This window comes from Emiliania huxleyi (genome assembly GCF_000372725.1).
Source record: "Emiliania huxleyi CCMP1516 unplaced genomic scaffold EMIHUscaffold_68, whole genome shotgun sequence".
Taxonomy (NCBI): Eukaryota; Haptophyta; order Isochrysidales; family Noelaerhabdaceae; genus Emiliania; species Emiliania huxleyi.
In genome coordinates this window covers 32732-45033 of record NW_005196900.1, presented here as the reverse complement: position 1 = coordinate 45033, position 12302 = coordinate 32732, and the positions used below count along the sequence as shown (strand labels likewise).

General features: G+C 65.7%; 4 protein-coding genes across 4 annotated transcripts in view; 2 read left to right on the top strand and 2 right to left on the bottom strand.

The window, feature by feature from the left end:
* Positions 1-266: 266 nt before the first annotated feature.
* On the top strand, positions 267-5418 carry EMIHUDRAFT_465304 (hypothetical protein; the record flags this gene model as incomplete). The annotated part of the gene is made up of 6 exons (XM_005762325.1): positions 267-872; positions 1405-1980; positions 2174-2467; positions 2566-3614; positions 4744-4840; positions 4972-5418. The coding sequence occupies 6 exons, from the start codon at positions 267-269 to the stop codon at positions 5416-5418; spliced, it is 3069 nt and encodes a 1022-aa protein (XP_005762382.1).
* A 1506-nt stretch (positions 5419-6924) lies between these two features.
* EMIHUDRAFT_67765 (hypothetical protein) lies at positions 6925-7650 on the bottom strand (the record flags this gene model as incomplete). The annotated part of the gene is made up of 1 exon (XM_005762324.1): positions 6925-7650. A coding segment is annotated over one exon (726 nt), but the record flags the coding sequence as incomplete, so codon positions are not given.
* A 746-nt stretch (positions 7651-8396) lies between these two features.
* On the top strand, positions 8397-9508 carry EMIHUDRAFT_216044 (hypothetical protein; the record flags this gene model as incomplete). The annotated part of the gene is made up of 4 exons (XM_005762323.1): positions 8397-8478; positions 8718-8992; positions 9084-9341; positions 9443-9508. The coding sequence occupies 4 exons, from the start codon at positions 8397-8399 to the stop codon at positions 9506-9508; spliced, it is 681 nt and encodes a 226-aa protein (XP_005762380.1).
* An 884-nt stretch (positions 9509-10392) lies between these two features.
* The window catches only part of EMIHUDRAFT_452749 (hypothetical protein), a gene marked incomplete at both ends in the record, with an annotated part of 4896 nt that continues 2986 nt past the window's right edge, over positions 10393-12302 (bottom strand). Inside the window, 6 exons of the mRNA XM_005762322.1 lie at positions 10393-10599; positions 10723-10863; positions 11266-11364; positions 11431-11478; positions 11648-11818; positions 11942-12016. Coding sequence (XP_005762379.1) covers positions 10393-10599; positions 10723-10863; positions 11266-11364; positions 11431-11478; positions 11648-11818; positions 11942-12016 — 741 coding nt within the window. The remainder of the gene's footprint in view (positions 10600-10722; positions 10864-11265; positions 11365-11430; positions 11479-11647; positions 11819-11941; positions 12017-12302) is intronic.

The window sequence follows — 12302 nt, the reverse complement described above, 5'->3', positions numbered from 1 at the left end:
CCCGGGGTATTCAGTGTGTCGCGGGCGCCTAATCGGGATTAATTCCGTCGGGCGCCTACGAATTTACGTTTGCCGTCGGTGTTTCGCAAGCGCGCCTGGCGGCGGCTTGTGCTATGCCTGCTTTGGAGCCCGACGGGAACGCGGGAGCTATGGTCTGGGACATGGGCTGGCCTTCGTGGGGCCCCCAAGGCTTTGCCTCGTTGCCCGCAGTAAAACCCCAAAACCCCAAAACCCCAAAACCCCGGTCAAGTAGAATTATAATTATTATGAGATTCTTTGCCGTGATCGCCGCCACCCTCGCTGTCTCCCTTGAGCAAGCCCCCGCTGAAACTGTTGATGTTGACCTCTCCACTGCCATCGGTGCCCTTTGCCTCGTGTTGATGCAAGGCTTTCCGGGGCTAGTTGGCAACAACCTCACCATGGAGTCAGACCAACTCAGCCTACCCATTACGGTTGGCGGGGCCCCCGGCTGCGTCATGAGCGCAGCTCTCACCGCCACCAGCCCCTCCAAGTACCCCAGGGCGATTCTCGAGTTCGTCCTCCCCGCGCTCATTGTGACCACGGCCTACGTGCTGTTGCTGACAGGTGGGGGTGAGCACCACACCACGGGCGACAAGAAGGGGGGATCGCGACCCTCGACCACCAGGGGCAGCGACTACCTGTCCCTGCTCATCCCACGGTATGTGGGCCAATCGCGCCGGGCATTTATCGGGAGCCTCTTGTTCTTCCTCACGTTCCTGGTTGCAGCAGCAGATGCTGTGTGCCCGACGTGCGGCGGCAACCTCGCGTCGTGCGACTACGACACCTCCCGGACTTGCCCCGCCGCCACTGTCGTGGCTAACAACGCGAAAGTGCTCCTCGGCACGGCGGCGGTGAGCACCATGACCATCGCGAACCTGCTCCGACCACGGTTCCTGCGGGTCCTGGGAGGGGGAATGCTGCAGCGCTTTGTAGCCCTGCACCGCCATTGATAACACGCGGATGGTCCAAACCTTTACAGCTCAGCCCCTCGCATGTTACTGCAGTGTGACACCCAAAAGGTGTTGGACAACGGTGACACGAGGGCTTGGGGGTGTGAAGGGCATAACCATGGTTGCGTGCAGACAATGGAGATAGAGCAGCCCCGGAGCGGAGGCCCGCCCGGGGTATTCAGTGTGTCGCGGGCGCCTAATCGGGATTAATTCCGTCGGGCGCCTACGAATTTACGTTTGCCGTCGGTGTTTCGCAAGCGCGCCTGGCGGCGGCTTGTGCTATGCCTGCTTTGGAGCCCGACGGGAACGCGGGAGCTATGGTCTCCCACCCTCCTCCCCTATAGCCTCTCACAGTCTGGCGACAGTGGGGGGTGAGTGCGAATTTCCGCAGTGGCCCGGCCCTAACCCTAACCCTGACCCTAACCTTTTTTAGGACCCAGCTCCCTCGAGGAAGCAAATAGACGAATTCAATGCGCAAAAAAGAATTAGCGGGCCCCAGGCAAGGCGCAAGCCGGAGATCAGGCGGTCGCACGCCGACAGAGTCGCGATGCCGCCTCGAGCGCGCGTCTGCACGGCCTGCAAGGCCGCCAAAACCAAGTGCTGCCTCGACGGCCTCCCATGGGACCCGCAGAGCGGCCGCAAGTGTGATCGCTGCGCGCGGCTCGGCGTGCGCTGCACAGCAGCGCCTCAGGCCGTCGACAAGCGCAAGGCCTTTAGCAGCAGCTCGGCCCCGTGCAGAGCCGTGGCACCGGGCGGCGGCATGCTGCTTCACATCGCGCCGAGCTCCATGCTGACGCAGGCGCTTGCTCAAGTTCCGGGCACCACCTCCTCCTCCTTTGCAGACACCTTGTCGTACGTGCTGGCGCCGGGCGCCTCGCCGGTGGCGGCTCGGTACGTTCTCCGCGCAATCGCGACGACGGCGCGGCGGCGCGGCACCTACGAGCTCACCGAGTTTGTGACGCGCCTCTGCAACCACTACGACATTGCGCTCGACCACGTCATGGCGGAGGTGCACGATAGAAGGGTTTAGCACCGCCAGCCCTGCAGCAGAGCCGCACACCTCACGCCACGGGCAGGCTGGTGCCTGCCGCGGGCCATCCTGGCCATCTCTCCCCCAGCGGAACCCCGCCCACGACGAGGGCGCGTCGGTGCCCCACCTCACCGTCACTTCCTCGCCCTCGGCCTCCTCGACCCGCCCGCAGGCCACCGAACCACTCCCAGCGCTCGGGGACAACGACGACGACCTGCCGTCCTTTTTCGAGGAGAAGCTGACCAGCTCCTCGGCGGGCTTCGTGAACGTGCGCTCGCGCCGCGACGGCGAGGCCCGCTTCTACGCCAACGCCGCCTTCGAGGCCTCCTTCGCCGCTGTGCGCGAGATGGACGCGACGTGGCAGTCCGGCTCCATGGAGATCAACTCGCTCTTCGTGCACCAGGAAGACTGCCACCTGGTCCGGCGCCTCTTTGGCGAGCTCTACCGCGCGTGTGCGCCGGACGAGGTGCTCGAGATGAGGACACTTCCTAGACACTTCCTCGACACTCCCTAGCCACTTCCGAGCCACTTCCTAGCCACTTCCGAGCCACTTCCTATGAACAGGTGCTCGAGATGTCGACGCCGCGGCCGGTGCGCGCATACGACCGCGCCGCCGCCGCCTACGCGCTCTTCGACTGCCGCGGAGCGATGCTCGTCCAGCACGAGGGCCGCGCCTTTGTGGGGCTCGTCGAGCTCTTCCTGCACGCGCCGGGCGCCGCGCCGGTGGCGCCCCTCGCCGCGCCGTCCGAGCCGCCGTGGGCTAAGTCCGGCATGCCGCCCGCGCTGCCTCCCCTCGGAGGCATCGCGGCCACACCCCTCCCCACTCCGGCGCCGCCCCCGCTGCCGCCGCCCGCCGCCGCCGCGGCGGCCGCGAGGCTGCCGCCCCCGCCGGAAGCGACCTCGCTCGCCCCCCACGCCTCCCCCTGCTCCTCCTCCTCCTCCTCCTCGGCGGGGGGAGGCACGGGGGCGGCCGTCTCGCCGGGGGCGGCGGCAGCGGCGGGCCCGTCCTTCGGCGCGGCGCGCGAGGAGGCGGAGCCGGACCTGCGTTCCCTCGTGGTGGGCGCCACGGGCAGCGATTGCAGGCCTTGCGGCGGCGGCGGCGGCGGCGGCGGTGCCAAGCGGCCGCCAGACCCGTTCGGCGGCGTGCCTCTCGACGTGACCGAGCAGCTCATCGCCATGTCGAGCCCGCCCAAGCGCTTCTGCCTCCCCAACGGGCGGCCACTGCAGCTCTTTGCGACGGACCACTTCTCCGTCGTCCCGCCGCCGCCGCCCTCGCCGGGAGGGGCAGGGGACGGTGTCTCGGCCGGCTCGGATCGACCCGGCGTCTGCCGCAAGCCGAGCATCGCGTCCGAAGGGACGCTGGAGGAGATCTCTTCCTTGTGGTTCGACATTGGGTACGAACTCGAGGCCGGATCGGCTGAGTGCGCGGTTGCGGACGCGGAGATGGAGGAGGAGGCCGGGGCGGGCGATGCCGGAGCAAGCCACTTCCTCGGCCCGGCTCCAGAAAGCGGGGGAGAGGGCGGTGGCTCGTCGGCGCTCGTTAAGCTTGCGGGCGCCTTTATGGCGACGCTGGCCGTCTCGTCGATGGCTTCGATGGCGCGATCGGCCAAGCGGTGAGCGGGCAGCGAAACGCGCGCTGTTGCGTGGGGACGACGACGCAGGGCGCGCAAAGTGCCGGCACGTCCAGCGCGTGTGGGGACGGCGGCGCGGCCCTGGCTTGGCCACAAGGACTCTCGTGACGAGGAGGGCATGTAGGTACGCTCGCTCGCTCGCGCTCGCTCTCGGCTCTCGCTCTCTGTTCCAGTTTCTACCGGTCAACTCCGACCGCCAGATCTGTCCCGCATGTTTCATGACCGTTGTACTCTACTAACGCATTGTTCAGCAGTGTAGCATGTCTGTGCTCATTTTGTGAGAGTTTGGTTTCAAAATTCTTTTTCGGTTACTGTGTTGTACCTCCCGAGGCACAGCGCGCACCCCGCCCCGCTCGCAGCCTCGTGCTGAATGTGGAGAGCGCGAATTTTTTCCGAGCGTATCATGATGGTGCCTCACCATTCCACGATACGCCCTTCTCCTCTCTCTTCCTCAGATCTCCACGGCCTTGTCGCCCCGTCTGCAGCTGCGTCGGACCTCGCCCCGTCCAAGGCCTGCGACTTCGCCCCGTCTCCAGCTGCGTCTCGGACCGGCAGTGTGGCCGATGCCACCTATCGCGCTGCGGTGCACATCGCCGAGCGTGGACGCTCTTCATCGCTGTCGTTAGCTGTGCTACCGCTGCTACGCAGCACTTTTGCCGCCGACTGGGAGAGCCTTATGGCTCGCCGTGGCCGTTCTGTTCAGAATCTGACATGCATGCGCCCCCAGACGGGCATCGACGGCGCTATGCTCTTCGACGACGATCTCCTATCTCTGCCGCTTCAACCTGGTGGCTAGATGGCGGTGGCTAGGTAGAGAGGGCGAGGATAGACAAATAACGCTGGCCGGCGCGTTTAGGTCGCGTGAGCGGCAGTTCAAGCTGCTCGCGTGTGGCCCAGACGAACTTCGTGACGGCCAGCGAGTGCACCGCCTTTCTCAGTCTGGCCGAACCGCTCATGCCTGCGGCGAGCGCAAAGCCGACGTTCTCCTTCTTTCTCAACCAATGCGTGGAGACGGGCGACGTGTTAGCCATCCTCTTCTACTGTCGGTGCAGGGGCACCGGGCGCGAGTCGACCCTCCTCTCCCCTGCGCGACTCGGAAACTCCTCAACAGGTTGCTCGAACGCATGCGCCGCGCTGTTGCACACGAGTATGGCCTGCCGCTGGCCGACCTTCGTCCGGACCTCAGCTTCCTGTCCCGTGTCTCCGCCGTGGAGGCCTACACGCCCAAGATGAACTAGCAGTAAGCAGCCTGATTGGACCCCTATCCTCGCCCAAGACAGGGCCCAGGCAGGTCCGCCGCCTCACTCCCCTCCCTCGTGCCGCCACCGCCGCTCCACAGGCGCCCCAGAGCTTGCATTCGAGCCTGCACTGCGACGAGTGCTCGCGTGCCACCTTCCACTTCTCGTGTGTGCTCTATCTCAACTCGGAGGGCGTAGACTACGAGGGCGGCCGGTTCGTCTTTAGTGACCCGCCTCGCCAGGACGGCGAGCCGGGTCGGCCAGGGGAGCGGCAGCTCAGCCGAACCTCGCCTCGGCGCGGCCTCGCGCTTATGTTCTCCTCCGGATGGGAGAACCTTCATTTCATCGAGCCAGTCGAGTCAGGGTGCCGCTATGCCATTCCGGCCTTCTTCACGCGCTCGGCGGTAGATGCGCGTGCCTGGGGGAGGGAGGGGCGGTCGGCGACAGACACCTTGTGGCGCACGACGCTCGGTCGCACGTCCGGCGAGGGCAAGCAAGAGATGCTGGAGCAGTGGCACGTGCTCTTTGGGCCCCGTGGCGATGACTGACTCTTTACGTTTAACGACGTAAAAGGTAAAAATCTTTCTCTGCGACTCTGGACTCTCGCAGTCTCTGCGCACACTCGACACTGTGCACCAGAACCGTTCTGCCAGAAGGACCTCAGTGCTCAGTGACACACTCGCTCGCCTCTCTGCGCAGAGCCAGAGGCCAGAGGCGCAGAAGCCACGTCCGTGCTCTGGTCTCTAGACTGCGCACTCTCTGTCTCTGTACACACCGCATGCTCTGCTCACATTACGCGACACAGTCTCTATATCTCTCGTTCACGCCGTCACGAACCCCTTTCCCGTCACAACTCCGCCCAGCAGGCTCGTGTGGTTGGTGCTGCCTGTGGCCACCTCGGATCGCGGCGCCCCCCTCGCTGCGGGGATGCTCTCTCTAGGCGACGATGGCCTCGCCGGCGGCAATATCGCGCTGTGCGACGCACAGCGCGCACGCGTTGGCCGCGCATCGGCCTGGATGCGGGACATAGAGCGCTGCGTTGCTGCCCGTGCCGGTGCCGCCGCGGAGGCTATGCAGATGTGGGAGGAGCGCCGGGCCCTTTGGAGCGCCCGCATGTGCCCCCCACGCGGTTGCCGGAGCACCCTCGCCACTCTTCTCGACGCTAAACGGGAGCTGCTGGTGGTGGAGGACGAGTGCAAAGGCCGCCTCCGCCACGTCCGCGAGCTCGCCGCGTGTCTTAGCCTGGTAGCCCGAGGACCACGCGCGGCGCATCGTCGCCTAGCAGTAGTAAGCGACTCTTCGAAAAGAAGCAGCTCCCACGCAGACGCCAGGCTACTAAGCGGGACGAGCCTCGAGGACTGGCAGGAGGAGCTCGACGCCGATGTCAACGAGAGGCTGCATCTCGGGGTCGATGGGGTCGTTCCTCGCCTCGTCGGCCCATATAGCTCGCGTAAGCTCGTGCCAGCGGCTCATAACGAGGTCTGTGAAGGCATCCGCGCCACCGCCTTCCAACAAGGCCGAAGGCTTTCGCGTCTTGTAGCCTCGCAGGTGCTCGGCGCCCAGCAGGCCGGCGAGAGCCACGCTCTCAAAGCCTGGCCCGCAGCGCTCGGCCAGTCGGCGAAGTGGCAGCCCGACATCGACGTCCTGATACGCTTCTGCGGCCGACAGCACGCTACTCCACGTCAGGAGCTTGTCGCCGGCGGCCACCTTCTCGCTCGCGCAGAGTACTCCGTCGTCGCTCCAGCAAACGCTGCTTGCGAGAGCGATGTCGGTGGTGGCGGCGCTCGGCAGTGGGTCGAGGGGTGTGTTCGGGGCGGCTGTGGCGATGTTCAGCGCGACCGAGACGGACAGCGAGAAGCTTAGCGCAAGCATGGCCGATGAACAGAGGGTGCTTTGCGTGTTGTGATGGTAGATCTGCGGTGCCCGTCATCAGACACAGTTTTTTTTTCGCCCATAGAGCTCTATACTGCTAAGCGGGGAACCAAAAGAACAGAATGGTGCCTCGGTCGACGACCGTCGCCGGGGCGGCCGTTCGCTGTTGGCCGCGGAGCTGGCTACGGCACCGTCGTCGGATCGAGCTTGCCCCACTCTTCCCACTCGGTGAAGAGGCGCTCGTCCAGCGCGTCCAGCGCCGCCATGTCGGCTTGCGTCAGCTCGAAGTCGAAGACATCCGCGTTCTGCGCGATCCGTTCGGCGCGCACGCTCTTGGGCAGTGGCACATAGCCGTGCTGCATCGACCAGCGAACAAGCACTTGCGCGGGCGAGACGCCGTGGGCCTCTGCGACGCCGGCGAGAACGGCGTGGTTGAGCCGGAGGGCGCGCGCGAGCGGCGAGTACGCGATGACGGCGATCGAGCGCTCGCTGCAGAATGCAGCGATGTCGTCCTTCCGGAGGAAGGGGTGCAGCTCGACCTCGTTGGCTGCAGGCGGCACGCTCGTCTTCTCGGAGGCGAGGAGCTCCTCCAGGTGCGCCACGCCAAAGTTGGAGACGCCGATCGAGGTGGTGAGGCCCTTCTGACGCGCCGCCTCGAGCCCGAGCCAGTAGTTGATGCGCTGCTGCTTGTTGAACGGTGTGTGCAGCAGGTACAGGTCCGTGTGCGTGCCGAGCAACTCGACGCTCCTCTGGACCGTCTCCAGCACGACCTTGGAGCCGTCGGTCAGCCACTCGCCGTCCTCGCCCGGCCACACCTTGGACGTGATGAAGATCTCTTCACGCGGGATGCCAGATCCCGCACGGCGCGGCCGATCCTTCTCGTTCTCGTAAAAGGCGGCGCTGGACAATCAAGCACTGGCGGCGGGACCGAGTAAAAAAGAAACCCGAGCGCCGGCTGAGCACCGTTGCCGCCAGGCCAGCACTCGGCCAGCAAAGGGCTCGGTCATGCCGAATCTCAGCAAGTCGCTTCTGAAGAGAGAGCGTCCTCTCGCCTCATGCTGCGCCACACCGTCGGACGCACTCCTTGAGACGCCTCATGCCGTAGGAGTGTGGTGCTAGCCCCTAGCCGTCGCCCACACCCTTGGGCGTCTGCACCTCTCCTATCTCTATTCGCACAGTCCCTCGCCGATTCTTCGTCCCGCTCCTTTCCTTTACAGGCCATTTCTTCAAAAAACGCAATGCCGAACGCCACGGTCGCCAACACGAAAACGCCGAGATCCTGTTTCGAGCTCCCAACCTCGGCTAATCCCAACCAAGCTGGTCCCAACCTTTGCTCGACCCAACCTTTGCTCGGCTGATTTGCAGGTCCTTTTGCCATGGTTGCCTCTCGCCTCGCCCCTCGCCCGGCGCGACGCAGCGCGAGATGAGAGCTGCCCCCGCGCGGGCCCTCTCGCCTCGCCCCACAACCACCACTGCAGCGAGCCCGTGCCCGGCTGCACGCCGTGCTGCGACCGCCGCCGCGCGAGCGGCTCGCTCCGAGAATCGCCGCGAATCTGGCACAATCGGATTGCCGATCTGAGCGCTGCTGAGCGCGCGGCCGCGGGTCGCCTTCATGCCTAATGCGCCCCCGCGACCCCCAAAACGAGCCCGCGCTATGCTCGTCCCATCTTATGCTGCTGACGCTCGCTCGCCGCCGCCTGCGCCCTCGCAGATCCAAAACAACGTGGGCGAGGCGGGTGTGCCGCGGTTTCCTTGGCGCCGGGCCTCAAGCTGCGTGCGCTGCGAGTAGGTGCGGCCCTCTTGAGCCCCCCTTCCACTCAATTCCCCCCCTCAAAGACGCTCTCAAAGCAGAGAGAAGCAGCACTGGTGCCCGGAACACGATGTGCAGCAATCAGAGAGGAGATTAGCCGAGATTCAGGCGAGATTTAGCCGACGTCTCGTCCGTTAGTGCCTGAGATCGCCCCCCCTCTCATAGGTACGAGCAAAAACTCGATCGGCATCATGTCAGAGAACCAGATGACAGTGAAGGTCGGCATCGTGTCGGCCAAAGACGGCAGCATCAAGGTCGTTATCTTCTCCGCGCCGGAGTCGCCTCCGCTCCTCGGAGCAAAGGCTTGTGCGTGTGCGCTTGTCGCAGAGCTACCATCTCCTCCCAACACGCTCCCATTCTCCCAGGCGAGCGGCGCCAAGAACGCACCCGCTGAGGACGTCACCGTGGCCGAGTCCGGCGCGTCAATCAAGGAGTTTCCGGTGGAGGAGCCCGCCCCGGCGGCGAGCGCCTGGCATTCTGCGCACGTGCGTCTGCCGACCCACTCCTTCATCCGTCCCGCGTGATGCGTAGGGCGTCGCCGACTGGAACGTCTCGACCAAGGAGGTTCCAGAGGAGTTTCCAGATCCGGCCGGCGCCAAGGCCGTCGGCATCCCGCCCAAGAGCGAGCCCAGCCCGCTCAAGGACGGCGTTGACACGGGCGGCGGCAACGTCGCGGGCGAGTTGTCCCCGATGAAGTCCTTCGCGAAGGTCGGAATCGTGCCGGCTGACGACGGCCGCATCACGATCGTCATCTCCGCGTCGGTGTCGCCTTCGCTCCCCGGAGCCAAGGTGCGCGTGCGCTCGCCAAGGCCCAGGTGTGGCCTAGGGCACCAGAAGGGACCAAGAGGAGTCCAGTCTGAGCCATAGAGCCCATGTCTTTGCCCCCGAAGGTCGCGTTCAAATGCCCGGAACGGACGTCACAGTGGTGTCCGGCCGGCGCGATCACCGAGCTGTGACGCTCAGGGAAGCCTGATGAGGTACTGGTTTCTTTGCCCAGGGCTGGCCTTCCCCCCAGGCTGGATCAGCTGAGCAAGGTTTGGGGAGAATCCCCCGGACAGATCTTCAGATATTTTGACGGATGACCGAAAATGGGCAAAAACGGGGTGATTTTGGTAAGAGCAGCGAGGCAGAAGTCACTGTCCAAGGCGTACTGAGCAGGCTGCCATCGAGCAGCGTGCTCCGCGCGCGACCCCACGAAGGAGGCGCAGGCCGCGCGCAAGAAGAAGATCAAGGAGCTCAAGCAGGACCGGGAGAGGGAGAGGCAGAAACAAAGGGAGAAGGAGAGGGAGCTCCTGTACGGAGTCGAATGACCGCTCCGGTGGACTGGTTGGCGAGATACCGTACCTCCACGACGCCGTACGTTTGACTCTACGTCGTTTGACTGTGATTGATGGTGTGTGAGTTTTGTGTGTGTGTGCGATGTTGCATGTTCCATACAAAGGAGGTATATAATAAAGTTACGCGACGATCAATAACATCGAGGAGATCCCAAGACAGCGAATCTTCCAATATATGGTCCTTATTTACTTGGGGCTGAAGCTGGGCGTGCTGGCGCTTTCTCTCCGGTCTCGCCCGACAGAGAGTCTGCTGGCTGGTGTCTGTATCTCGGGGCCAGTATTGGCGCAAAAAGGCAAGAAGCTGTAGTAGAAGCTGTAGACTGTACATGCACATGCAGCAGCCCAGCGAAACGGCGCGCGCCAAGGCCCGCCACCGAGCACCGTACGCGTGTACGTGTCGCGCACTCGCTCCTGCAGACTCGCTCCGCAACCTCCGCTCGCGCTCTCCCCTCATGCGGCTGCTCTCCCCACACGCGGCTGCTCAGGCCCCGGCCCTGGCGGCCCTAGGCCCCTACCTGCTCGAGCGGCAGATCCGCGTCCACCTCGAGCGGCGGGCGCTGCCAGCGGTAGCCGCGCGAGCCGCCCAACCCGCAGCAGTCGAGGCAGCGCGAGAGCTGGCTCGAGACGGAGAAGTACGTCGCGCGCTGCCGCCGCGCGAGCAGCTGCTCCCAGGTGGGCGCCCTCCGCACGATCGCCTCGAGCGTCTCGGGCTTGGCGAGGAGGAGGAGGTCCGCGGCGGCGAGGCCGAAGCCGAGGTACGCGCACGCGTCCATCGCCTCGCCGTAGTGCTTCCCGCCGCCGGCGCGCGCGCGCGCGTGCGCAAAGCCCCACACCGCGAGGCCGGACGTGGCAGAGGTGATTGCGAGCGAGGTCTGCTTGATCCGCTGCGCGTCGGCGGCGCCGAAAAAGTACTCCCACAGGGTGGTGCTGTAGCTGTTGGCGAGCGCGTAGGCGCCCCCGAGCAGCAGCGACGCCTGGCCGCCAAGCGGGTGGGTGGGTTCGATTACCGTGGGGTAGGGTAGGGTGGGTTCGGGTACCGTGGGGTAGGGGAGGGTGGGTTCGGGTACCGTGGGGTAGGGGAGTGTGGGTTCGGGTACCGTGGGGTAGGGGAAGGCAGACGCCTGGCCGCCAAGCGGAACATCTCCCCAAATCTCGCCGTATCTCCGCATATCTCCACGCCTGACCGCCGGGCGGGTGGGCGCGCGCTCGCTCTCTCGCACAATCCCACAAGGAGCCGCCATGCTGCTTGTGTGTTCACGTGAAGGCAGACGCAACTGTGCGTGTGGGTGGAAGTGGGTGTGCGTGTGGGGGGGGGAGGGGGAGGGGAGGGGGAGGGGAGGGGGAGGGGAGGGGGAGGGGAGGGGAGCTGTGCGCGCCGTCTGGTGCGCGACGTTCGTGCGCAGGTGCGACATCAGCAGGAGTGCGGTGGAGGCGGACAGCAGCGAGACCTGCAGCAGCAGCTCCTGCCGCCGCACCTACTCACAGCTCGAGGTGTGCAGAGACGCTGTTCACAGGTGCGGCAGCAGCTCCTGCCGCCGCACCAGCAGCGGCAGCGGCGCCGCCACTGCGCAGCCGAGCGCGACGAGCGCCTGGAGGCCGAACGGCTCTATCTCGGCTGGATCTCGGCTCTATCTCGGCTGCATCTCGGCTGCATCTCGGCTGCATCTCGGCTGCATCTCGGCTGCCTCTCGGCTGCATCTCGGCTGCATCTCGGCTGCATCTCGGCTGCATCTCGGCTGCGTCTCGGCTGCATCTCGCCTGTAGGCTTAGCGCTCCCGCCGCGCGCGCCGCCACGTGCGCGTCGTTTGTGCCGCACGGGCCGGTGCCGCCGCCGCACCCGCCGGCGTTGAGGGAGGCTGCGGGGTCGGCGGAGGCTGCGGGGTTGGCCGCGACCCCGAGGGTGCGCGAGGAGGTTTCCAGGACCGGGTCCTACGAGTTCGTAGCGATGTTTGGAGGGGCAAGTGCGGGATTTGGTGAACAAGTGTGGGGAGAAAGTGAAAGCACGGAGGAAAGGAAACAAGCACGGGTTCTCGAGGGGACACAAATGATGACCTCGATGTCGGTGAGCAGGTCGAGGCGGTGGAAGACGACGGCGGCGACGATGGAGTGGACGAGGCTGTACGAGGCCTGCGCCAGCCAGAAGGAGGAGTGCGAGATCGCGTCGAGCACGTGCCACCTACCCCCGCCACACTCTCGCCTCATCTCGACGCCATCTCGACGCCATCTCGCGTGTAGCTCGTGCCACCGCTCGCGCGCGATCTCCTCTGACGTCTGCCGCCGCCCAAGGCCCGGATTCGGCTCCCTGCCGGGAGGGGACGACGCCCCGCCCGCCCCCCCCGCAGACAACGCTGCCGCGCCCCCCGCCGCCCCCGCCGCCGCCCCCGCCGCCGCCCCCGCCGCCCTCCCCGCCGCC